At 42.4% G+C, this 27,448-nt stretch overlaps 1 protein-coding gene and 1 long non-coding RNA gene across 2 annotated transcripts in view; one reads left to right on the forward strand and one right to left on the reverse strand.

Moving 5' to 3' along the window:
- Positions 1-11,179, reverse strand: part of PGBD5 (piggyBac transposable element derived 5) — a 68,452-nt gene extending 57,273 nt beyond the window's left edge. Inside the window, exon 1 of the mRNA XM_064413879.1 lies at positions 10,463-11,179. Coding sequence (XP_064269949.1) covers positions 10,463-11,144 — 682 coding nt within the window. The 5' untranslated portion in view covers positions 11,145-11,179. The remainder of the gene's footprint in view (positions 1-10,462) is intronic.
- A 135-nt stretch (positions 11,180-11,314) lies between these two features.
- On the forward strand, positions 11,315-26,920 carry LOC135296928 (uncharacterized). Its single transcript, XR_010358950.1, has 2 exons — positions 11,315-11,872; positions 18,565-26,920. It is a non-coding gene; the product is annotated as an uncharacterized LOC135296928 (long non-coding RNA).
- The last annotated feature ends 528 nt before the right edge of the window (positions 26,921-27,448 follow it).

Raw genomic sequence — 27,448 nt, forward strand, 5'->3', positions numbered from 1 at the left:
TTTCTTATTTTTAGCCTTGGGAGAAAAAATAAAGAAGAAAAAAGAGAAAAAGAAATAGCTAGAGAAAAAAAAAAAAAACCACAAGAAAGCTAAACAGCAAAACTCTTTAAATATACTTGAGGTAAATATAAGGAAAAAAGAGTATATAAGTTCCAAAAAGTATTTGAAGGTGAAACAGTTTTGCAATGCTCACAAAGAAGTGAAGGAACAACCTTCTGATTCCAGTCCATGAACTGAAAAAATATTAAGTAGACATTCTATTGTTTGTTCTTGCCTGGACACCTGTTACATGATCATCACTTATTGCAGGTGTTTGCACCATGACTTAGCTGAGCCTCTTCCAGACCTGCACTTGTCTTCCTCCATGTATCTATCCTTATGGTCTACAGAGGGCTGTGTTGGGATTCAGCGGCAGGGAAGCTCTTTATACCTCAAGAAGTGTGATGAACAGAGGAAAGTACTAACCCAGGCACCACTGGACAATGTATTGCCTCCAGAGTGCAGCGTTGCTAATCTCACAAGTCTTTGGGCAGTGTCACATCAGACATGCTTAACCTAAGCAGATTAGTGCTTTGAACATAAAGGAGTCTCAGAGTAAGTAATTTGAGCAGAGATACAAGATTCATGGACACAGCAACTCATTACCATAGGGGTGAGTGTGGAAACAACACCCCAAGTAACCACCAAGTCTGCCTGGGCTACTTTCTGGGACAAAGGGAAGGAAGGAGTTTTGCCTTAACAGTCCAGGCAGCCTTCTGCAAGCACACAGCTCTTTCTCACAGGCTGCACAGCCTTCTCCCCACTCCAAAAGTTGACATGGAAGAGGCAAGTAGCAAGTCCTTCACATAACACTCCAACGTTTAACTTGCCACTAAGCAACTTGCTAGTTTATCTTAGCCAATCTAAAACAAATGAAAAGAGTGCTGGAAGGGACCTTAGGAAGTCCTTCAGTCCAAGGCCTCTATCCACATTCAGCACACATACTGGGTGTCAGTCTGCTACAACAGATATAACAGGTTAATGACACTTTTCTAAGGTTTTCAGGGATGCATTTGTCTTCTGCACCACTGCACTGTCTGAAAGTTTCTATCATGTCTGATTCAATTATCCATCAATTTATACCCATTATTCCTCATATTCAGTTTTCAGAGCAGGTAAGGCAGATAATTCCCTTTCCTATAATAGCTCTTTTACTTACCCATATGGCCCTTTGGCTTAAAACCAGAACACTAAAAGGCAGCCAAGTTAGTAGATTTTCTGCTTCTGTCCTTTCTCTTCATATTTAACTACATGCTTCTCACCTGGGTTGGCAACCCCAATTCTCCCTCTTAAGTGGCAAAACAGCCTCATTTCAAGTCTTGTATATTCTATTTGGATGTTTGCCTTTTCACAACAGCATGACACTGAGTCACATTTGTCTGGTGTTCAGTTTCAACCACCAGTTCCTTTTCCACCTAGACAGTTCTTCCCGTCCATTTTCCACTTCTGCTGCCAGCACTGCCTTCACACTAAGCATTCCCCTCTTGCACCATGCCATAGTGTTTCCTGCACCAGAGCATTTCAGACTATCAACAATCCTGGAAATTCTCTGCTTGCTCTTCAGTGTACATGCAATTACTCCCAGCTTCATGTTATCTAAAGGTTTAATAAACAATCTCAATAAGTCCAGCTCCATTCAGGAATGTACTTTCAGGTTCTTATTAAAAATAAAAAATTAAATTAAGTGCAATTAAATAAAAATAAAAGCAAAAATGTCCCAACAGAATATTTAAGCTTTTGACAGATCTTTATGCCACTCATTTTTGGAGATGCTAAGCCACATGTATCCAACTCAAATACAGACAAACAGGCATTTTCAGTAATAACAATTTTAGTGAAAATACCTGAGGGGGATTAGATGGTATTTATCCAATCAGATATTTCTTCATCTGCCTGCTTCGCCCCACTATATATTTTAATGTCTGTAAGATTTGTTACAGCAGATGTAATGTAATGCAAAGCACAATATGAAACTCAGAGCCAGTACTGCAGAGATGGTTCCCACCCCAATAATTTGCCTCCAGTTCACTACAGAAAACAAAGCAGTAAAGTCTCATGGAACACAGTGACCACAGGGGGCCTCCACAAGGATCAGCTGATTCCTAGCTTTCCACAACTGCTCCACACATCAAACCCCCCACAGGTTTGTTTCATACACAAGACATATACACTGAAGGTAATCTGAACCAAAAGAACTTGCAGGGCACCCGTGAAACCAAGGTAATGACAAGACAGCATTATCTCCCAGTCACTCTGTGACTCCCAGTGTCACTCCACTGTGGCAGCAGCCAGGCTCTCCATGGCTGACTACCAACAGCCTGTAGGGACAGGGTACGGAGACTCCACAGCCAACGGGAAGTGAGCTGGACGAATGGTTCAACTGAGCACTGACAAATTCCTTCTGAATGTTTTTTTTTGGTGGAAGAGCCATTACAGAAAGTCATGGCTTTTGCCAAAGAGCTTGTTTCAAGGAGCTGCTGCCAGTGCCCCACTGCCACCACCACACCTGACTGGCCTTGCCTGGCCCAGTGCTCCATGAGAGCTCCCCAGGGCCATCAGCCCCCACCCCAGCTGGGCCAGGCTCCAGCTTGGCACACATCCCGAGCCAGCCCCACCCATCACCACAGTGCCCAGGGCTGCCTCGGTGCCTTTGGCTGCAACTGCCCTGGCTGGGGTGGCAGAACAGCCCTGGCTGTGACAGTCTCAGGGGTACAGTCGCAGGGGGCTGCTGTAGAGGTTGGACAATCTCTTAGACTGTCTCTGATGTCAGTTTAAGTGTGAGTCATTACCCTGTAGTACAGAAGCAGATGAAGAAAGGCCTTTTTTGAGAGGTCATTCTTTATTCATCAACTACAACCTCATCAAGTGGAAAGACCAAGATGTCATCTACCCTAAAATCCATTGCTCTTTTCCCAAGGGGGAAGGTTTCTGATACACTTGAAGACATACCCTTAAAATAAAAAAAATGAAGCTACTTGCAACAATGTTAGCACCATGAAAATAGCTACAGATCACTCAAATGCAGTCCAAATCTTAGAGCTTAATTTCTTTTAATCTCAGAGTCAGTGACAAGAGGTAACTAATGCAGATCTCAAAGTATAAACCTTCAAACATTGTATTTTTCTGCATCTCAAAACAACCACTAACTATATAAAAGGACAAGTTTATGAGTAAGGAATAACTACAGTGGCCAAGAAATGAGAAAGACTTCAATTTAAGGAGGTCTTTTCATCTAGTGACCCTTTTCAAAAATACAGTCCAGAAGGTTAGAACCCCTTTGAAAGGCTAAATAAGAATTTACATCCACATATGTATTTATATCCATAATGCAACATATCCAGAAAGACAGATGTAAGAACATGCCACATTTTTCAAGATCATTTTGGGAATCCCTTGCCCCAAACCAAAGCTGGTTCATTTTCAGTTGGCTGCTGCAGCACAAAGATTATGAGCCACCACCCTGCTCTCTGGGGAGGGAACTGCCAGCCTGTAAGTGCTCAAAACACCTATGAATATGGCACATGAGAATGTAATTTAGTTGTGAACATTGTGGTGGTGCTGGATTGACAGCTGGACTTGATGATCTTTAAGGTCTTTTCCAACCTTAATGATTCTGTGAATCCAAATGTGTAAGTTTCAACACATGTAGCCTCTTCCAAGTAGTTTTCCTGGGCATGAACTGACAAGATTACCGTTGTCCAAGCCCTCTGTCAATAGAGTGCATCCAGCAGCAGACAGCACCATGACATCAGTGGGAAGAATCACACACCCACAACTACATGCTGACCCCTGGCACTGCACACCTACAGGTGCTCCCTACTCAGATGTTAGCCACCATCTACCTTTCCAAAAAATGCAGAGATGACTACATGCACTGGATAGGCAGACTTTCCACAACAGTGAATTTTGTAAGTAACTTAAAAGAAAAAAATTATCATTTTTTGCTTGAATTTAATCTTTCATACACACCCACCTCCCTGCCATATGTAATCAGAAATGAATCACAGTTATAACAGCAGCAGTTTTAAATCTTTTTCTGCTTTTTCTTCACTAGAAATAACACCTTCATTTGTGCCCACTGATGGTCTTGCAGCATCTTTTATGTCAGTCCAACAATCTTCCTGTCCAATACACAGTTAATTGCCCTTCTCCATACAGACACATACACAGTATTCTTCCTCTGTGTATCCCTCTCCAACATGATTTTGGCATCCTTACAGTGTGCCTCATTGACTACACTTCAACTTGCCCGATTTTCAGGTGCATAGTTACAGCTTTGTATTGCTTGCTGAATAGAAGTTGCTTGGTTTTGTTCTTTATCCTTAACACCATGTACGGTTTGTCAATAGAGGTCATGCAAATCCTTCATGTTATCCAAGAAAGCAGAATCAAAAGCATGTTTTTTTCTAATGTTACATGAACACCAGTTGTCTTCACAGAAAATAGTCCAAGAGTAATTTATACAGACACAAAATCAGCTGTGGAGCTTTCCAAGCTTATTCTCCTGTAGTCTGTCAGTCACAGAACTCTGCCTTAATTTTTTAAATTACCTTTTCAGGTAGGAGTTCATCCATTTTCACACAGAGTTAACATCCTGTTCTTTAAAGAATATGAAGAGGGAGCTTGGATAAGCTCCTAGAAATAATGTCTTGCTATAAGGAACTGAGATGTCAAATGATAGTATCTTCAAGCATTTGTCTTAGCCATGCATTCCTTTTGAGTTCATCTGTTGTGTTTTCTAATACCATGCCCAATTTTTGGCAGTACTTGAAATAATGAGGTATTTCAGTGATTATTACCTCTAGTCAGGATGTGTAACTGTATCCATGATTACCTACCCTTTTAGAAATACCTTGTATTTCCAAATTGCTAAATCCATCTACTCCAAAATTTTTGAAGCTTCAGCACAGGAGGGAAGCAAAACTCTTATAGCACTAACACGCAAGAGACACTTCCTGTTTCTTTTAAATCTAGGCCATCCAGGACAACTTCCTGTGACCTAGCAGTCAATGCAGAGTTTTTGAGTCAACTCCACCATTAGCATCCTCATTAGACTGAGCAGAGAGGCTGATTTCCTCTCTAGGCTGACTTAAAGGTACAGATATGGAAACTGTTTGCTGCCCTGTTTCTGAGATGTGGACTAAAGGACATTAGTAGCTGTAGGAACTGATCTACTTTAAATGACCCCATCAATACCTACAAGGAGAAAACACTCATTTTATGCACGAACAGATCTAGGAGCAAATATGTTTTTTCTCTGTAAAAGGCTAGGCAAATGTTTATGGAGAAGACACTAATCTGCAGTACTTACAGATTTTCCTGTCTCAAGTACTGACTACAACAGATTGTCTTTATAAAAGCAGAGGAAAAAACAGTGCTGGCTCTTTTTTCCTGTAAAAAGTCTATCTAAATACCAGGTTATTCCCCAAATGCATGTTTAAGGCAGAGGTATGAACAAAAGAGGCAAGAGAACATGGCAAGATAGCTAAGCTGCACTAAATTTTTTAATCAATAAGGCTGTCATATGCACTTTGCTCTCTCCAGTGACGATGGAAGCAGGAAAATCTGCTCTAAAGCCATTAAAACACATGTCCTGAAAAGAACATCTAGATTTTGTAAGACGTATGAGATATGAAGCCTTTGCACAATTCACTTATTTAGCAAAACTTCAAGACTTTAAGTCATCCTGTAAAGGCTTTGCAAAGTAGTAATGTACATCTTCAAGATGTATTTATCATATCTCCCTGAAAGTGTTGTGATACGTCATTATAAGTAACTTCTGCGTAGAATGCAAGAACAGATTATATAAATATGCATTCTTTCCCAATATGTTCCATGGTTATGCAAGTCAAAAGCCAAGTTCTCTGATAACATAAATAAGAACAAAGCATATCAACATCACTTTATCTACTTAAGAGTCAGAGAATTTGGGCCAGATATTTCTGAAGCAGAATCTGACATAAGTGACTAAGTAGCTTTCATACTTTTCTTACTCTAGAACTTTTAAATATCAACACCAATCTAATAAAATGAAGCCTTCAGATTCTACTCAGGATTTGAACTAAGAGCTCCTGCACTGTTAGGTGGTACCATGTATATGGTACCACTCTTTTATGGCCCAGCCTGACCCAAGAGCTCTTCATCCAGGCTCCTTGATGCTGGAATGCCGCCTTCCCATCTGACTGTCCATGCTCTTGGGAAACAGAAAATACTAGAAACTACTTCAAATATTTGCTTAAACTTCTTCAATGTGGCAAGATAGCTGAACATGGTCCTAGCAGCTTCTTCCTGACAGCATTCTGTTCGACAGCAGCATGTTCTTCAAAGATGGCAACTTATGGCACACTGTTTCAGAGAAACACTCTGGAAGGTCATAAAAGCTATTTTCACTGTCTAAATACAACTTGAAGAGGATCTGCTATGCTCTTTTGGCAAGGAACATTCTTAATATTTTGTCCTTAGGTCTAGGCCTAAGAACAGGGTTTGGAGGGCATAGAAAATTAAGGAAATAGTAGCACTAATTGCCTCTATCTTTGAGGACTTCAACATTAACTTCCACTTAGATTACCCTGCTATTGCTGCCACCCTAAAACATAACTCTAACATAGCATCCTAACAGTAAGAAGTGCTCTTACATGTGAGGTCTAATTTTCTGGTTTCTGAACTACATGAATAAAGGATGCATTGGATCCTAGGAAGAAAGCTACCCCAAATCAGGAACATCCAGCTGCAGCAATACCAGGGATATTCACACATCCAAACACCTCCAAAAAACCAAGAGCAGAAACAACAGTGCCTCTGTGTATTACACAACAGTTCCTGGCAAGATTACTGAGCTAACAAGGGAAAGCACAACTCAGAGCCACCCCACTCCTAAAGAAAGGAGGAGCACACCAATTAAGTCTGAGGCAGAAGCGATCAGAAATGAAGGGCTTAGGTTGAGTTACTGACACATACTGGCTTGTAATAGTAGTTGCTTGCTCTCTCTCTCTCCTTGTCAATTATGCTTTCCCTATCCTGGCAGCAATTTGTTCTCTTATTCTTTCTGCACTCTACAACTAGGTCAAAAAGCTTGGATCCAGCATTTGATCATAGATGACATCTTTTTAAACACACATGTTGAATTACCCATGGACCTGCTGTAGCCAGGTGCTCTTTGTGAAGGAAAAGTATTTCAGCAACTGCCCCAAGACCTCCTATTCATTACTCACATCCCAGTACCTCAGGACTTCTGTTACTGCCTTGATATTTGTGACAGACACTTGTTTCCTCAACTGGATTTTATTAGAACTATTCAGTGATACAGGTTACCAGTTTAAAAAATCAGGGTATCAAATCATATGGTTAGGAATTTTCTCACCCACCAAAGAGTGATTTGCAATATAGTTTAACAGGAAATAAGACAAAGTGGCAGCAAGCCATCTGTTCTAACCGCTATGTTCAAGTTAACAGCTATTATGGATTTCAACAAAAGGAAGTCACCTAAAGCTATTAACATTGCAGGGTTATTTTTTTTTCCCAGGGAATCTAAGCACCCACTATTTTTATTAAATGGAACACGAACAACAGGAAGTGGAGATCCCTGAAGAAAAGGCAGAAAACAAAAAATCTGGGACACAAACAGCACTGTGTTGCATAGCTATGCCAGTCACTTATCTCCTGGCACAGAAGTCAAGCTAGACCTTTCCCAGTTTGTCAGAACTTCCACACAAGCAAGGCAGCATCACCACACACATATGCAGTGACGACTGCAGACTGAGGACATACTCAACCATCTAATACACTGCCAACAGCTTCCAGCACATCTGGGTCTTGAGTGTATTTCAGGGATGAAGTATCAGTTAGTCCATCTCTGCTTAAGATTAATTCTAGGGATGGATACAATGCTTTTTAAAGACATAAGTTTAATATTGAGGCTGGGAAGGCAAAGGCAGTAGTAAGCAATCTATTCAAAAGAAAAAAGGGAAGTGATGGTATTTTCTACTTGTAGTTAAAAAGACCACAAGCTTTATAAGTGGCTCTATTTTTTTCTCTTGGGAGCTTTAGCTCACTCAGTAACTTACTCAAACTTTTTCCTCCTTCACACACTCCCCTTCATGAAGGGGAAGTCTCCCAAACCAAAAAGCTTGACACCAGGTTTGACCCTAGTCTGATTCAAGAATTTATCTCCAGCATCAATGTGGCTGAAGTCTCATGAGACATTCGTCTCTTGGCATCAGATGATGTCAAGTACTCTTCCCCAAACAAACCTTGAGATTTTGACCAAAAGGCCATGCTCTAAAGTTTTGGTGCTAACCAAAGGTAACTTTTATTTGGGTCTCAGGCAAACCTATTGTTTTTAATGGCAGAGCCTAAAAAGAAAGGATCTTACATCCACCACATTTGAACTGAGAATACAGTTTTCTTGGTGCTACCTAACCCTGTATTTCTTGCTTGTATTCCAGAAGTGGCTGAAAGACATGCTGTCACTGCAAGGCACCTCATGGAGACCTTTTCCTCAACAAATATAGAGACAAACTTTTGTGTCAGAATGAAGCAACAATGGTGCCAGCACAACTATGTTTAGCATGACTCTGATGATGATATCTGCATGGCCTAAAGCCAGTCAATGTACAAACTAGATTCATAAGAGTCCAGTTATATACAATGCAGTTGTTTCCACAGCTTGGAATCTGAGTAGTCAAAAAGAAAAATATCACAGATGGTACATGCTTCCCACATATCAAGTCACAACACCACCTGAGCTTCTCCCAAACCAAATCACCATTCCATGAAGAGCACAGTGCATCTATCATCATAATCAACACACCTTAAGAGCAGAAATAACCTCTTCTGCATCTATTAGTGGAGGAAATATTCACAGCAATATCCATACACCTTCCTCAAGAGACATCTGCATTGTTCTTGTCAACCATAAATCTAACTCCTTTATTTCAAAGGAAATATGAATTCCTGAATTAACAGGTCATCAACTCAAATCCTTTCCAAACCAGTATTAAAGCACTAATCCCAATTCTGTCTGTGTTAAAAAGGATATTACTATAAAGCAATAATACAAAGTAATAAGCCAACAAAGGCAGGTAAACTAAATGATAATCAATGTTGAAATATCACATCATGAAGCTTATAGTCCAGAACATCATCTTAGATATGCTTATGAATAAGAACCTTCAATATAACTCTGGAGTTCTTTACAGAGGTACATAACAAGGATTTTTAAACACTTTACAAGGTTCAGCTATTTATAGTGGCAAACATAGCTCCTATTTGCACATCTGTCAGAAGCACACCTGAACTTTCTCTGGGCTCCAGTGCTAGTTCCACCTTCCTCCCGAACCATCCAAAGCTGCTTCTTCAGATAGATTCCTGCCTACCCCCCACTGCACAAATTTCAGCACACTACACTGAGTGCAGCAGCAGTCTTTGGCATTTACTTTTAACAGCCAAATGAAGGAATTAAATAGTACCAAAAAAAAAAAGAAAAGCAACCTTAGGACAGAAAACTGTCAATTGACAGCAATCATCCTATCCTATTCTGAGATGCACATGTTGAATTTAACATCCCAGCTTTTCATAACCATTAACCTGCTCTTGCAATGCCTTGCTGCTCTGCTACACCGTCAACTTGGCTGTCGAGGCCTGCAGATCTATTATATGTTATAATGGCTCCCTCGGCAAGCCAGCGGTGTAACTTGCCACCCAAGCCACTCCACGAAGATCCCCGTGCTATGCACTGCTGCTGTACGTCGCGCTGTGTCATTTCACCACTCTCTTCGTGAGCGATTTGGCCAGATTCCCTCTGGCCAAAAGCCACGCAAGGAGGGTTAAATTTAGGGACGGCTGCATAGAAAACCCTGCAGCCAGGGGGAATCCCAGTCCCAATCCCAGAGCCCGAGCGCACAGCGCAGGGCAGGTGACCCGCAGCGCCCTGACCAGCGGCTTTCCCCACCTGTGATGGGGACGAGAAGCCAGCCACACACCACACCGGAGCGGAGCCACGGCGGGGCCCGGACACCCACCCTGCTCGGGGCAGCGCCTGTCCTCATTCCGCGGGGAACCCTGGGCTGCCGGCGCTCGGGGCAGCGCCACAGCCCGCCGGGGTGGGGATGCCTGTGACTAAGCACCCGCGGCCCGCCCGCTCACCGCCTCGGCCGGGCTCTCCGCACCGGCGCGCCCAGCCGTGGGCACCAGCGGCCGGACAGCGGGGCCGCTCCCGGGAAGGGGCCGGGCAGGAGGCACCTGCCGTGCGCCCCCCGCGAGGCCCGGCGCCGGGCAGCAGCCCAAGCGGCGGCCGGGCCCGTGTTTCACGGGTTTCTCCCCCGTGCCCCGAGCATGGGGGCCGCGCTCCGCGCACCCCCCGCTGGCATCCCCACGGCCGCCCGGGCCCGTCGCCCCCGGCCCCAGCAGCCCGCTCTCCTCGTACCGCTGCCATCCTTGAAATGAGGGGGTGGGACGTCTCGCAGCGACCGGGTCCATCCCCCCTTCTCCGCTTCTTCCTCCTCCTCCTCCATAGGGCCGGGGCCGCCCGGGACGGCGCTGCCGCCGCAGACCGGCCGCTGCCGCCGCCGCTCGGCCGGGGTGGCCGCCGCCCGGGGAGCGCGGCGCCGGGCCGCCCTGCTTCGCGGGCTCGACACCGCCAGGCGCCCCTGGTCTTCCTCGTCGTCGTCCTCGTCCTGGGAAGAGGCGGCGGAGCGGGAGTCGGCCGAGGTGCTGTAGAAGGGGTTCCCGCTGCTGTCCTGGCCCGACTCCCCGAAGACGTCGTCGGAGATCTGCAAGCTCTCGTAGCGGGATCGGGCCGCCTCCAGCAGCGACAGCGCCTTCCTGCGCGCCGGCCCGCCGCCGCCCTCCGCCATCATCTCGGCCGCCGCCAGCAGCCGCCCGCGCTCCCCTTGGCCCGGCTCGGCCGGGTCCTGCGGCCGCAGGCAGCAGCCCAGCAGCAGGAGCGGCTCGGGCACGGCGGCGGGCAGGCAGCGAGTAGGGGAAGCCCCACCGCCGCCGCCACCGGGGCTGAGCCCTGCCTCCCGCTCCCGCCCGCACCACCCGCCCCTGTGTGTGTGCAGGGACATGGGGGGAAGGAGCCAGCTCAACATCTCCAAGTACCACATCCAGCCAATTGCCGCGGCACTCCGCGCTCGGGAGGTGGGGTTATATGGGCGCCGCGGGCCGGCGCGGGCCGCCCACCGCCCGCCCCTCGCCCGCCTCCGCTCCGCCCATTTAAAAGCACAGCGCCGCTGCCGCGGGGCCGCCGCTGCGCCCCGGCGCCGGGAGGGGGTCCCTAAGCCCAGCGCCGCTCCAGCTCCCCGGCCTGGCCCCGGGCCTCGCCCTCGGTCCCGGCCTCTGGTCCCGGCCCGCGGTCCTGGCCCGCGGTCCTGGCCGGAGCTGTTCGCCGCCGCGGTGCTGAAGCGGTGCGGGACAGAGGCAGGAGCGCTGGCCTCGGTGCCTGCGGGTCCCTCAGCAGAGCCCGCCGTGCGGGGAGGGACTGAAGGGCTCCCGCGGGCTGCGGGGACAAAGGCGCCGAGGTGTTAACCCGCTGGGTCCGAGCCCCGACAGCGTGGCCGGGGCCACACAGCCCGTCATGCAGGACAGCGTGAGCAGTGGGGCCGTGGTGTCGCTGCCCCAAAGTAGGACGCAGCTCCAGCGCCGGAGCAGCCCGTGAAGAAAAGTGGGGAACGTGCTGGAGCACAGGGCTGTGGGACACCTGGCAGGCCCTACCACCCGGCCGGGGCTCCATGAAGACTTTGACGGGCCTTAGGGGACACACACATGCTCCTGCCTGACCAGCTCTCTGCAGGTGTGGGGCTCAGCGCCTCCAGTGCGTACTTCAGATTCTCGAGTGAGTACAGAGTGAAGTGACCATTCTTCCAAATCGCCAGTGATTTAAAAGCAATATCATGGCACAAGAAAAACGAGAGAAGGGAAAACACCCGTGTCCTGACTGGGTTAGTTAAACATGATTCAGAAGTATCCCTGGAGTCATCTAAGGATTTCATACAGCAGCTGATGCCCCCAGTTGTGCAGCAGTCAGAATGGTCTCTCTGATGTTACAGGAATGTTTGAAATCTCTGATCAAGGTTTATTATTTGCTATTGGGCATCCCACTGTGCTGGTTACTGTACAAACACTTATTAGGTCGACAGTCCTTCCCTCCCTTGTCAACAGCAATAGCAGCTATTGAGCCTACCCTTTCACAGCACTGCTTCCAAAATAAACAGTAATCGGATTCGGGGGGGATGGGGGGTGGTGCAGCTTATTTGCAATTTTTGATGCAAACTTTCAGTGCAGGTTGGTCCGAAGATCTGCTAGTGCTACAGATTTAACAAATTTTATAACACTGAATGTTTCTGTCTTTTAAAAGGGAAGATGAATGACCTTCTGATGATTCTCAAGGACTCTAGCACAACATGGAAAATTATAAAAGCTGGACTGTGTACATACTTAAAAGACCAACCTTATGTTCTTCTCAGATATTTTTAATTGCAATGGCTTCATTAAAACTTTAAAGTTCTATATGATGTATACAGGCAAATCCAGAGAAAAGAATCCATCTTCTGCCTACTTAAGTAAACAGTGTATTTTGAGGGATGAGATTTAAGTTTCATTTCTACTTTCAAAATGTCAAAACTGTCTTGTCAAAACTGATTATTTTAAAAAATCTGTATGTTTATATACAACCTTTGTTTTAATTGCAAGCTCAGCCAACTTAGCCTGTGAGTTGAACATTGCACTGTCTTCATTTCATCTCACTGGTCACCAGAAATCATAGCTCTGTAGGCCAAGCTATCCTTTCAATTGATCCATGTCACCCTGTGTCTTCAGAATACTGTGATGGGAAGGCTCGAGTGGATATCATAAGAACCTTTCTTGCTGATAGTGAGGAGTGACCATCTTGAACCTCATTAATCCTCTTTGCTAGGTTGCAATGTAGAAAGCCACAGACTCTTCTTCACAAATGTTGTCTGTTTTATAGCTGTTCACATGAAACAAAAAAATAGGGATGGCCTTTGTTGACCTTCTCACACAATGGTTTTTAAGACTGAAAAAAAGCCACTTTAAATATGTTGACATTTTCTTTGTAGTAGGAACATTGAAACAAACTTTTTATTTTTACAAGAATGGAGGTGTTCATCCAGGTGATTAGAATTCACCTCAGCATCCAGGTTCTATGTCCATGGATGGACACCATCCATGTCTCAAATGTCAAATGTCTTCAAATTTGCTGATTCTTTTCTGTGAAACACAACAGCTGGAAGGACTACTCCAAAGCCCAGGACAGAACGAGAAAGTTTTTCAGAATGTGCTTCCAGTGAAATAATGGATGGGAACTGTCCAGAGACCAAAGAAGCCTATGTAGCCCTCTCTAGCTGCTGGTTGCAGCAGTGTCTCCCAACTCGCAAGTGCTTTGCGCCAAAAACAGGCTCCCATCCCAGCTGGCTGATGCACACTGCCAGAACCTTCCCACCTCAAGGTCAAAACTTCAATTTTCTTTTTTTTTTTGAGAGAGTGATACACACAAGAGCTCTGGGAAGAGACCACTGCATTGATGGAGAGAGGTGGGACTAACCCTTTTATCTACCAATCCAACATGATGTTTTAATGATGGAGTCTGCTCCCATGCACCCACATGCAGGTTTTGTTGATGGAAATTTCCCCTCCTTCAGCATAGTCTATATAATGACAAGTCCTTCTTCTTCCTGTCCCACAAGCAGGGAAACTGCTTTAGTCTCTTGTGCATGCATGGGAAGATTTCTTTTCTCAGTCAGGACTACAGAGGTTCCCACACAGGGCTGCATGCCTAAGGTTTTGGCTTGCCTTATGGTCTAAGACTTAGCTTTTCATATGTATCCCTCTGACCATCCACAGAAGCTGCTGATTGGATTACTGTAACCCAAAATGAGTATTCTGGATTTTGAAAATTGCCATGTATGACATTTTGATGCCAAATGATTGCAGAGGCACAGAGATATGATGGATGGTTCTAAAAATGGTTACATAAGTTCACTGGGTTTTTATGAACAGTCAAGAAAACCATCACTAGGGGTGGTTTGCAGTTGAAAGATCTAATTATATAAACCTAATGGAATGTTATAAACATAGCTGTGTTTTCTCCTTAATAGCTTAAACTTGTGTTTAGCTGCTAGAAAACACTACTGGAGTAAATGGACTTCTGTAGCCATGGCAACCTGTGGTTCCACTTTTAATTTGTCTACAGAGAAATGTTTGGTGTTATTTTCCTTGAAGTTTTCTGGTTTTATTGCAACAGCAAAGATGCCTTCTGCACACTCCTTCTGACCCTGACAATCTTCATGGTTAAGACTGTGATAGTGGGAAATTGTGTGTCTCAAGTCTCAGTAACTTATTTTTCACAGTTAACTCTTTGAGGAAGAGTCTTGTGCCATCTTCCACCATATTTATGCTGTCAAACCTTGGCCTAGATCCAACAGAATATTGACATTTCTGTCTCCTACCTAAGCTTCCTCACTTCCTATTGATTTCACAGAGTTTGTAGACCCAAGCCATGGTGTATGCCTGATCCCTTCATAACACAAATACACCAAGATGGAATAATGTTTAATCAGATTACAAAATTATTCTTTGCTTTGTTCTGAAAATGCAGCCTGTAATCTGAATTTCAAACTGTCTTCCATCTCAAAGCCCCACTAAAAGGAGTCAGAGTCGAGTTGCTTATCCAGGGTGAGGCCAATAGGCTTCAGTTCCCTCTTCCATTATTGCATAGCCTTGGAGGAACAGAAAAACTTGGGGAAAAAAGCTTCATCAAGACTGAAAGCAATAATGAATTGGAGCCAGTGGATTGTTTCCTCCCAAGCCCCTGAGAAGAGGGTAGGGAGGGACTGTCCCATCCCTGGCAGAGGTTATGGATCAGTCTGGTTCTCAAGTACATCAATGTTTGGTGTCCCTACTTTGCAGGGAAGAAAGCCCTATGACTACAGCCAGTCCTGTTACAGTGCACACCCTCCACAAAGGCTTCTGTTCCACGTCCTGCTGCATGGCACAGGGAAAAGGAGCTCAGCAGGGACTGATCTGCCACTGTCTTGCCCTGTGAAATATACTGCTCTGTGCAGGTTGTTGTGGAGCTCTTTCTCATCCACCCTGCAACTCTCCTGTTGGAAGTAACATTGATAATACATGTGGATTGTGTTTTTTTTCTTTTAAATTCATTAAGTATTTAGAGCACATGGCATGTTGAATACAATAAAATTGCTTGTCTAGGTATTTCTTTTTTGCTTTCTGTTTTCCGACTGCTTTGTGTTGTTTGAACCCTGTATTTCTTGGATTGATGTTTAACATTTCCCAAGTATGATGGTGACCTAAAACTCAAGGAATAAAGCAAGCTGCTGTTTTCACATGAGAGAAATGGAACAAATATGGGGTTTTTTCTTATAGTATGAGAGGGAGAGATGATTTTTGACTCTTCTAATACTGAAGCAAAAGTGCACTGAAATTTAAAATTTAGGAGAGAAATTTCAGTGCTGAACAATTTTGATTTTCAGATTAAGAGCCTTTGGAAACCACATTTTTGTGCATGCCCAGTACATTTTTAGCAAAAGCTGTATTATGAGCAAAACTCACCTAAGCTCCAAAGGGAGAGATAAGGTGTGTTGTTCATGCATGCATGAAAAATCAGCTGTTTAATCAATAATTTATGGAGGGTCCATAGGGTGTTCTGCAATGGTCTGCAAAAACCCTTCCTTCCTTTCTCTGTGGTGGTGGTGTGGGAGAAGCTAAATGCAGTTGGCCAGGGCAGAGCAGTGCTGTCACTCAAAAAGCAGAGTGCTGTAGGGCTGCACTTGCTTTTCCATTGAAAACCATGCAATTTTGAAATGCACTTTTGGAAGGGCTGACCCCATGCACAGTAAGGCAGAGCCCCAGGGGAGCACTGTTAAAGGCTGCAGTCCTTAAGCCACTGCTCTACAACAGCCTGTGTCCCCTGCAGTGTAGATCAGGTTTAGCTTTTAGATCAGTATGGGAGCTGAACCTAGAAAGTCCCTGGGACTGGTAGTATGGAACAGTCTGGAGGCTCTTTGTTTAGCTAGTTAATTCTATTAAAGCACACTACAGGTGTTGAAGTATGTATGAAGTTTGCAGGGCTTGATGCCCAAAGTTAGTGACAGGAACTTAGTTCCTTGTGACCTACAACTCACAGTCAAGTCTGAGAGAACACTCCTTCTCATGCAAATCACACATGCAAAGCTACCTGAATTTCTACCATCTACAGCCCTGTTTGCTGCAAATTATAATTTCAGATCCTATCCTATATTTGTTCATTAGCTCAGTAAAAACATAATAGGATTTTCAGGGAAAGCTGTGTTGTGGAAACACATGAAGTGACTTGAGAATGGGATCCCAGCCAGGCTGGTTCCCAGTTTGCTGTTTTGCATAGTATTTGCTTTGCCATGGCCATCCTCTCTTTATCACCACTGGTCTGCAGATTCCCCAGTTTGCTTTTTTGAGATTTCTCTTGAAGGATGCCTCAGGGGCCAAGTCAGGTGCCTGCCTGGGTGCATGGGTACAGCCATATTCTGTCTATTTCCTCCACACATTAGGCTGGCATCTTCCCATGGCAGCTCAAACTGGAGGGTTCTTCAGCTGCAGAATGTGCTCATTCTTTCTGAGTATCAGCTTGTTAATTTACTTTTCCAACACAGAAGTAAAATAGTAAAATCATTAAATAGTGCAAACATTAATCTTCTACAAGAAATATTTAATAATTGATGATTCCTTTAAAATTACCATATTATTATTATTATTATTATTAAAACATTAATGTTTAGAATAATAATGCAATAAAATTAGGATACAATGTTATTGAAAAGAGGGCCCAAATATGCAATAACATTATGAAGACCTCTTCTTGGAGAAAGAAAACATAACTCATGAGTAGGTAGATGAGCCATAGTGCCCAAAACCAGTTCCTCGAGTTGTTTATCTTTATTATCTACCATCACTTTATTTTTTTCTATGGGAAAATGCATTCTGGTTTCCAGCATATTTTTTTTAAATGTTCTTTAAATCCACCAGGAAATACAGTTCCCCATCTGGCAGTTGCCAAGATGCATTGATTAGCTTTATCTAAATAGGCTCCAATCCATCAATAACCTGTGTTAAACCTTCTCATAAGAGATTGTTTCTCTCCTATTTTCTTTTTTTATTGTTCTAGTAACTTGTCAGACAATTTTAATCCTATTGAAATAGGTAGTCCTTGCAAAGCACTACAGGTTAGTAAAGTGAGTTTCGACTCATGCTCTTGCATTTCATCAGACACCAAACAGATTCATTTATGTTTTGGTTAAAAGCAGCCCCCTTCATCACATTTTTTAATGGGATTCAGTTTATTTCCAGAGGGGGAAAAAAAGGCTTAAAAGTCAAAAAACCTTCTCTAAAGGGTGATTTGAATCGCTTAAGGATCTGAAATGGAATCACATCTTCCCACAAAAACAGAGTATTGTTAGTCATAGACTGTGGCAGATGTCTCTTAGTCACCACTAAATCAGGAGAGTTTACCCACTCTGTTCAATCAGTGCAAACATTAAATAGATCAGGTCTCAATTAGCTGTAGCAAAAGGAGTCTTTCAGAAGTCAAACTTTGATCATAAAAGGGGGCAACAGTGTGTGAGGGAGCAGGGAAGAAGAGTGACAGATTATTTTCATTAATAAAAATAATTGTAAATCTCAAAAAAACCTTCTGTTTGACATCTGCTCCCCACCATGGGAGATAATTTCTTTTTCCAAGCAAAGGCTGAATGTTCAGCCATCACAAAATAAGTGGGTTTTGCTCTTGAGGGTAATTGAACAGCTGCAGCAGTGAATGAAATGTACAAACACTTCCCAGCTCTCAGGATTTGGCCCATCAGGTAGTCCTTTCAGGGCATGGAAGTGGCTGCTGGCTCAGCACACTCAGAATTTCTATTCTGAGATGCACCACTGAAAGCTACCAATTCCAGAAGATGAGGTTTCTAAATAGCTTGTAATGTTGTTAGAAATAGGATATTTAAAAGACATCTGGAAAAAATGTTTGTGATCTTCTGTCAGAAATGGCTTTATTTGCATGCCAGTTTTTCTCCAAATATGAAGTCAGGATTCAAAAGAGGAATATTTCCAAAGAGCGTTGTCAAGATAAAAATCAGATTTTTTAGTATTGCAAGATGAAGAAAACTATTAATTGAAATGCATTTTTAGAAGTTCCCTCTAAGTAATACTGAAAATAATTTTGCAAAACCAAAAGAAATAATACAAATTGGCTTTTATGTCAGATTTACATTCTCCCTGTGTTGTTTGTGTAGCTTAGGCAATTTGGTTAATGAGGTTACTTTCATTCCGATGGGCATGCCCTGACAAACTCCCATATTTCTTCATCATTCAGCAACATTGTTGTGTGTTGGGTTGATTACATTTCAAAAAAAGCTTAACATTTTATTTAAAAAGCCTGTTCCGACTGACTTAAGAAAATGTGAGAACACTGTTACGTGATGGAATCCTATTCTGAACCTTTTTTTTTTTTTTTTGCAGGGAGATGATGTGGTCCAAGAGGCTTTAAAGCAGTGCTGGTGACCAGATGCAGTAACCTTGAGCCAGAAGGCTGCTCTGCCATGTGTGCTGTGCCATTGCTACATGGTGGATCACTGAATGGAACGCCATTGCAGAGAGCTGCTGACAATGCCCCAGCTACTGCACTGTCTTCTTCCTGACAGCACCAACCTAGAGGCTACACCCAATATAAGAGCTATAAAGTCACTATTTCTTGTTGCATCTCAGTTTATTGCAGCTCTTGTCCCATATTGGGGAGCTGCTTCCTGCTCACTGAGGCTTCATGGCAGAGCAGTCCATTTCTCAGACCTTGGAAGGTCTTCTAGAGGCTTAGCTTGGGGATTGCTCTTCTTAAATCATCAGAGACTACTTGTAGAGATCAATTCTGTCTTTGTGCTTATTCTGTCACTGGTCAAACACTCAAGTTGTAGTTTGTCTAGAGATTTACCATGGTTTTTCCATCAGAGCATTGTCCAGCTATCAGAAATCTACAGAAATCGGGCAGAGCACATTGGCCTGGATTGGAATAGGCACCTTCTATATCATCAGGGTATCAGCCTTCCCCATTTTCTGCTTTCTCCCAAAAGGGATAAAGAAAACACAATTTTTTTCATGTTCTTTTTTATATATTAAAAGGAAAAAAAAATTCTGCTAGGTGAGCACTGTTTTTTTTTTTTTTTTGCAAAGCTATGTCTGCTGAAAGCAGCAGAATGTTCATGGAAATTCACCTAACGCTATAAATCTATCTGTGCTTCATGTGTCATGTCCTAGTCTTCTTCATTTCATGAAGCAGATGAAAAACTACAGTGGGTAAAGGATTTACTAAATTTTCGAGGGACATTGATATTTGTCAGGTACTTAATTATTACTTTTTTAAAGTTAGTCTGTAACATGGAATCTAGTATAAAAGAGAAAGAGAAACACTTCTGAATGCCAGCTGAGTTATTGAAGCTTAAGATAGATATTACACAAAACACTGCAGCTGCTTGCTGTCAGACTGTTCATTTGTGCACTGCAATGTCTGTTTAACTTTTCCTCACTTGGACCACCTGCCTTTTCAAAATGTTTTATGTGTGAGATAAGTCCCTGGAGGAGATTGCACAAACAACTTAAGGAAATATGGTGTTATTCTCCTGATTTATACAGCAGCTTCATTTTCCTTCATCTTCTCCAGTTTGCAAAACTATTGTCTGGGAAATGTGCTTTCATAGATGATAGCTTCCTTTGCTGACTGTAGGCTGAGGACACACACTGGTCCCCTGCATTTCCTTTGCACACAGCCCTGAATTGATTTGTCTCCCACCTGGCCCCCCTGTCTCATCAGGACAAGTGGGGATTTTTGTCACTGATTCAGCTAAGCATAGGCTCATGGACTTCATATTCCTTGTAAGTTTTCCCTGGTAGGACATTTGATTTTAGGAGTCTTTTCCCGTGGTGGCTTGCTCTTTCTCTTTTGTTTTGTTGGGTTTTTTTTTAAAATCCTCTTCCCCCTGACATGCTCAAATATAGAAAAAAACCCACAAATTAATATCACTCCCTGGTGTGTGTTTGTGGAGCAATGAGGAATCAGGAACTGACTGACTTATGTGACACAAGAAATATCTTGTATGTTTTTGGATTTATAGTAATTACTTTAAAAAAAAATGTTGCATGGCTTGATTTTGCCTCTGGTCATCCTTATTAGTGAATTGCTACAATTGCAGAGAGAACATTCTCTTTTGACTGTGATTCCTTACCCATTAAAGAGGAGAAATCATGCTGCTCTGTTGACTCAGCCTTTCTTCTCAAGTTGTACTGCAATTACAGGCATGGTCTGAACAGCCATTGAAACACCAAAAAATGTCCCTAGGTTAGCTCTGTACCTGTCATTCCCGGGGCTCCATTTTCCTAGGTAACCCATGTCTTTGCCTTCTAGAAAGAAGGCAAAATCTGTTCCATAATTTCCTCCCATCCTCAGTACTGCCACTAAGGGTCTGACAACTGTCTTCTCCAGGAAAACTTCCCATCCACATTTGCATCCTGGATATCTTTAACTGCTTCAGCACCTACTAACAAGGTGATACCTCAGGAACACACTGAGTATTACACCCCTCTCCCAAAGACAGTACTTAAAGACTGGTACGTAAATTATGTTGCTCTGGAGCCTTGAACTTCTTAGTAAAGTAGGTATTTGCTGCAGGCAGCTGCAGTACAAGTCAAACCAATTTATTTAATGTAGATTAATAATTTGATATAATTATTTTCCAAGGACACTTACTAGGCTTATTTTCGAATGTTCAGTCATTTCATAGCCCCAAATATACTGTATGATGAAAGTAGCTGGATTTTATACTTTTAAACCATCTTTGTTTAATTTCAACTCCTTTTTTTCAAAACAGAGACTCTACAAAGATGAGCAGAGGTCAAATTGTCAGCTGTTTGCTGTAACACTCTCCCCTTTCTTCTAGTTCAGCAAGATCAAATCCCATAAATCTTCTTGATCTTGAAATACACAAAAGCACACTGAAATTTAAAATAAAAACTTGGGCATTTAGCTGTCTTGAAAATGTACTTCCAAACATATATTCTGCAAGAAGTATCTTACAAAGCTTGTTAAACAGATGTGTTCAGTACTGGGCACATTTTGTCTGGGGGTTTAAGTAAAGAGACATTGATTCCACTGAGAGAAAATAATAAGTAAAGACTACTAACAAATTAGCTGACTGTATATATGCACTTCTTTAGGAATAAAGGCATACATATGATTTTCTGTAATTGTGGAAAATCACGGAATCACAGAATAGTTAGGGATGGAAGGGAGCTCTGGAGGTCATCCAGTCTAACCCCCTGCCAAGGCAGGGTCACCTCAAGCAGGTGACACAGGACCATATCCAGATGGGTTTTGAATATCTGCAGAGAGGGAGACTGCACGAGCTCCCTGGGCAATCTGTTCCAGTGCTCTGCCACCCTCAATGTAAAGAACTTGTTCTTCATGTTGAGTTGAAACTTCTCGTGATTTAGTTTATGGCCACTGCTCTTCATCCTGTCCCAGAGCACCACCAAAAAGAGTCTGGCACCAATGTACTCATATATTAAGGAAAATCTGCCTATTTCTTCATCACATAAATGTATTTATAATTTGCCACGTCAGTGAATGATTGCTTGTTCATGAGGATATGTGTTTGCAGCAGGTACTGAGATCAGTCAATAGGGTAGGCCCGATATTCTGGGGTGGTAACAGTGATTCAATAATAGTCAGCCTTATCTGATGCCCTATTAGCCTTTTCTGGCCATAAGATGTATACTGAAGCTCCATTTGTCTGTGCTCTCCTCTGCCTTGTGTGCAGAATGGGAAGCAGCACAAAAATGCAGGCTTGCAGCCTGGATCCCATGAGACACTGACAAGATCCACCTTATCTGTGCCCCTTTTTCCTTCACAAAGGCTCTGCCACATTCTTTCAGAAAGACACTTCAGGCACAGCTGAGAGCCAGCTGGCAGCTGCAGGAGTAGTTCCAACAGTGACAGGTGGCTGGGGGTGTCTGGGTGCACACCCATCATGTCAATGAAGAGATCAGTGCTGCCACTGGGGGATGGGTGTGTCAGGCTGCCTGACACAGAGTGCCAGATGCCATGCTCCACTGCCACATGGATGTCCTGTCACCAGACAGATGTTCAGCCATATTTTTGTGCCTTCCATTAGAAGCATCCCTCTCTGGCATGAGCATGGAGCCTTGTTTCCATAAAAGCTCTTCTGGTCAGGATTTCAGATATCTCCCTCACTGTCATACCTTTTCTGAATTAACTCAGAAGCAAAATTCATTCCCTTGATCAATGCTGAATGTAGAGTGCACCCACCCATCTCTTATTTCTTTCTCCTATTTTTGTTTTCATATTGATCTCTGCTACCACAAGAAAGTCTGTGAGATGGAGGCATGATATTATGAAGCTGGAAGAGACAGTCACATTTCTTCATCCCTGGAGGTATTCTTAGCCGTGTGCAAATGCTAAAAAAGGATGAAACCTTAGGAAAACCAATTGATGTTTCAAAAGTGTAGCTATGATATTTTATGAAAAGCCCTTTGCTAGGATTTTTCTCTTATTCTAGCTGAGAAGCTTCAGAAAATAAATGCAGACAATTAACTATCCATGGCTGTGGAATGTAGTTTAGACATTATTTACCAACAGGTGCATCTGTGCTTAGTCCATATTAGTTGTTTCCAATTAATGGCCAATCACAGTCAGCTGGCTCAGACTCTCTGGGAGTCACGAGCTTTTGTTATTCATTTTTCTTCTGTCCTTTTTGCTTCTAAAGATCTTTTTCTCTCTATTTTTTTAGTATAGTTTTAATACAGCATTTCAATATAATATATACCATAATATAATCAACCTTCTGAAACATGGAGTTAAAATCTTGTCTCTTCACTCGTCCTAGCACCCTCGAACATCACCAACAGAAGACTTATGTACTAAAAGTATAATTCTTATCATGATGTGGCTTTAGGACAAATCAATACCCAGGAATTCCTATGAAAGTGAAGGACATGGGAGGATTACCACAGGAATGGTGTCCTTCAGGAGGGAAAAAGGAAAAGACAAGGAGTCCCAGCAAGAGGAAAAGAAGCAAAATAAGAATGATAATGTTTAGGAATTTTCAAAAACAGATGTAACTATACCTTTCTGTCTAATGGTCTTGGTAGGCTTTATTTCCATCACTTTTCTGATTCCTTTTTGAGCAAACTTGTACAATCATCTTTCTCAACGCCCCTTGCACTATGCTGGGGCAATGAATTCCACAATTTAAGAATAGCTTGTGAAGCATTTCCTTTTTTTTCACCTGTCACCTGATCATTTTATTTTATGTCCCTCAGTTCTTGTACTGTGAGAAAAAGTCAGTAATCATTCCTCATTCATCTTCTCTGTGGTAAACCTAAATTTATACATTTACATATTTTTAAAATATTATTTTATATAATTTTGTATTTGTTCTAGTTTCACTATATCCCTTTAAACACTGATTATTCAGAGCTCAATGAAGTTTTCTAGGTGTGAGTGCATTGCAGACTTTGGCAAAGACTTATTGATGTTTCTATTTTCTACTTCTTTCTTACTATTTTTTTGCCTTCTGCTTTCCTATTTCATGGATGCTGAATAGTGAACTGTGGTTTTCTGGAATTAGTCAGAAAAATAATCAGTTTCTCTTTCATGGATAATAGTTGATGATTAGAGCATAATGAGGTGGAGAACTTCAGAACTAAAGTGCTTTAATCTCATGAAAAAACAGAGACAAAAGTATGGAAAAGGAAACAAGGGTGCATATAATTATAGGAAAATATGTAATCCAAATTTTTTCTTCCTCAGGAAGAACAGGTAGGTGTATGTGAGGAAGCTACAGAAAACCAAGTTGCAGTGAGAAGTAAGAGATGACCAAGATGTGGATCATACAATTTCTCTTTTCACATTTGGATGAAGTAGACATTATCAGTGAGGAATAACAGCATTTACTGTAATTCCTGATGAGGACAGAAAATAATCAAAATGCCACCATTGTGAAAATGGTGGCATTTCAGTCGAGACAGGAGGAGATGAAAAGGTGAGAGAAGAAATGATGTAGCTATTCAGCGCACAAGTACACCAGGGACCAGTTATCAGAGGGGCCCAGGTGCAGCTTAGGAAGATGGGGGAAGCAAGGAGTGAATGTCAGCAGCTGGTAGGATAAACAGTTTCATTCTGATTATTGCACTGCTGCCTGTATTAAGCACACAGTACCACTAACAACAAATGCAAAACTAGAAGACAGGTCCCCAGTTTCCTTTCTGTTACTTTTGATATTGTGAAAAGATTAAAATAATCATTTTGATTAAAATTTTCCTTGTGTTTGCTGACAGCGAGGTTATTTACATGTAGTATGCATTTACAGCCATTGTTGCCTTAAGAGGCTTCCAGCAGTTCTGTCTTAGAATATTTAATACGAAAATTCATGTGCTCCAAACATTATTAATCTTTCTTGCCGTTATGGAATTATGATGCACGCTTTTGCTTTATGAAATCGAAACAGTTTAATCCTTTCAGTACCTTACAAGGAGATGACCATTGGTCAAAGAGGTATTTATATTTCCCTGTTCACCCCAAGAATGTCTAAATTCACCTGTTTTAGCCTGATTAGTTTGGTAAAAATTGTTACTAGAGAGAATGAAGGCTGGAAGGTTTCTTGCTCTAGTTATAAATCTTGTTTTTCCTCATTTATTATTTTTAATTAAATAATTGATTTGGTTTTAGTTAGTTACTCTTGGTTACTTTGCAATCTAGGGAAAACAATAAATCTTGAAAGCCTGAAGAAAAAGGAACAACTGTATGGAAATAAATGTCCTTTTTTTTTTTTTCCTCAGATATATTTGCCTTAAAATAATTGTTCAGCATAATGTAGCAATTTCCAGAATGGTCAAGTCGGTGAATTACAAAAGAATATTTAGGAAATGTGATAAATGTACTCATTAGCAGACTTAAATGGGGGAAGGGAGTCAGCACCGAAGAAAATAATAGCATCTTTGGAAACTGGTTTATTCTGCCCTCTTATAAAACAGGTTGCAGTGGAAAAAATCATTTTCTTCTAAACAAAAGCAAACACCACACTGTTTTCCAGAAAAAAATGCAGAATTACAGCAGTTTTCCCCAGGGTTTGGAAAGTATCGGATTTGTCCCACTACTTCACTGGAGGTCTTGCACAGAGATAATGAATGGCCCTCACAGTCCCCTGATGGTGCCCTCTGGGCATCAGAGACAGAAAACTTTACAAGAGAAAAACCTATTGTGTCTTGCTGGCAATGTGCCCCCTTTCCCGGTGGTGACAACAATAAAGACAACCTGGTGGATTGAGAAGCACCAGGCTGCACTGCTGCAGCAGTACATGCCTGAGCCTCAGCAGAGCTCCACGCAGGAGAGCTGGACTGGGCTGCTGTGTGCCCGGTCCTGAGGCCACACTGTGCACCCAAAGGAGATGTTTGCTACAGGCTAAAGCATCCAGCAAACACGAGTATTTCTGCTCCCTGTGTATGTACGTCTGTGGAGGATGAGTCTGACCTGGTAACCCAGCTAGCTTCCATATTTAACGGGTGTTGTAGACAGACTTTTTGATACCTTGGAGCACTAGCCACATGCACACTATTAAAAATGGCAGCAAAACAGCAGAAAAAGTCTGCCTACATCTTCTCCAGTGCCTGGGGTCAAACTTTGTGTCCAGATCAAGAGGCTGTTACGCTTGCAGAATCTCCTCTACACAGGCAGAGACTGTGGAGAAATTATGATGTCTCTTGGGCCTCCATGAATTGGAGTGCATAAAATAAAATGCTAGGGAAAAAAATATAAAGTTCAATGCTTTCTTTTCCTTAAGACAGTTGTGTTTCCACTTCACTTGTTATTTGAATCATGCCTTGACTACTTTTAAAATCACCTCTTGCACAGCAACTTCATCTCATATTCTGATTTCAGTCATCTTCTAAGTCTAAAAGCTAGTGGCTGCTGTTCCAGGAGCTCACAACCCTAATTGCTGTCCCTGTTACTGTGGAGCTGCCTTTTTTTCCACATAGATACACTTGGAAATCACAGCACACTTACATAAAATTGTTATCTTCAAAAGACCTGATCCCTCAAGAAGTCATGTCCAAGACTTAATCAGTGTGAGAAATCACATCATCCTGAATTGCTCTTCAGTGTGGCAAAAGTTTCTTCTAGGTCAACCCAGCAAAAAATGTCAAATCAGACAAGGGTTGTATTAATTTTATTTGGCAGTTCTCTGCAGAACATAAGAAGGTAGACCTCTGCTCTATATTTATTTTATTGGAAGGAGTAGAAAGCTTGTCACAGATCAAAGTCTTCCAGCTGCTCTCTTGGGAAGGCATCACTCCTTCTGCTGGGTCTATGGAGCTGTAAAAGCACTGGATATAAAAGTAATAATAAATAATATATAATAATTACTTGTGATTACTTTCAGTATTCACCTGTTTGTACTGTATAAGCTAAACTTCCAAGCAGAGTGGTTTTTAAAAATGTCTGCTGGAAATGTGGTTGCAAAACTATCTATATACCCTTTTTCCCTAAAAATGTTATTTGCCCCTCCCCATATTTCACAGAAATATGCCAATGTTTTTCACGTGTTCAACAGCAAACATACATGAGTAGCTTGGGTTTGTCTTGTTTTGATAATTTAATTTAGGTTGTATTGTTTTCATTCACAGTTTTGACTCATTAAAATATTAGTAACATGTTATATTTATCCATACATGTACTAAATATATTTATATTTTATGTTTAGACTTTATTGTTTTAGTAGAATCAGAATAAAGTATTTAACACATAAACTAATTTGCATTCAGAATTTAAGCTTTTATTGTTGCAAACAATTTTTTTTAAAATACAAAATACAACCTCTTTTTGCAACTTTTTACTACCCACCAAAAGATACTGAAGACCAGGCCAATTTTTATAATGTATTCTTTCTGCAAATATTTGGAACTTTGTGAAAAACTGCTTCTTCCCAACCAAGTCTTCACATTTAGGACCCTCATCTGCTGGGGAGCCTCTGCCTCTGGCTGAGAGGCCCCTTCTAGGCTAAAGCCACTTATCGTCACAAAAAATTGTAGCAGGCACAAGGCCTGCAAGGCCCTGGAGGTCAGAAGCCTGAGCTAGGAAATACCAAAGTCAGCATGACTAAGGCTTTAGAAGACCCCCTCTTCCGCCTTTCGGACCCTGTTATCTCTCTGTAGACTCATAGGTCACTTTCCCCTGACCCTTACTATTGGACAGTTTTCAATCCCCCTGTAAGGTATAAAAACCCCTAGCTCTGCCCGGTTCGGCAGAGGAGAGCTGTCAATGGAACCTTCGCGGAGACCC

The sequence above is a fragment of the Passer domesticus genome, chromosome 3 (assembly GCF_036417665.1).
Source record: "Passer domesticus isolate bPasDom1 chromosome 3, bPasDom1.hap1, whole genome shotgun sequence".
Lineage (NCBI taxonomy): Eukaryota > Metazoa > Chordata > Aves > Passeriformes > Passeridae > Passer > Passer domesticus.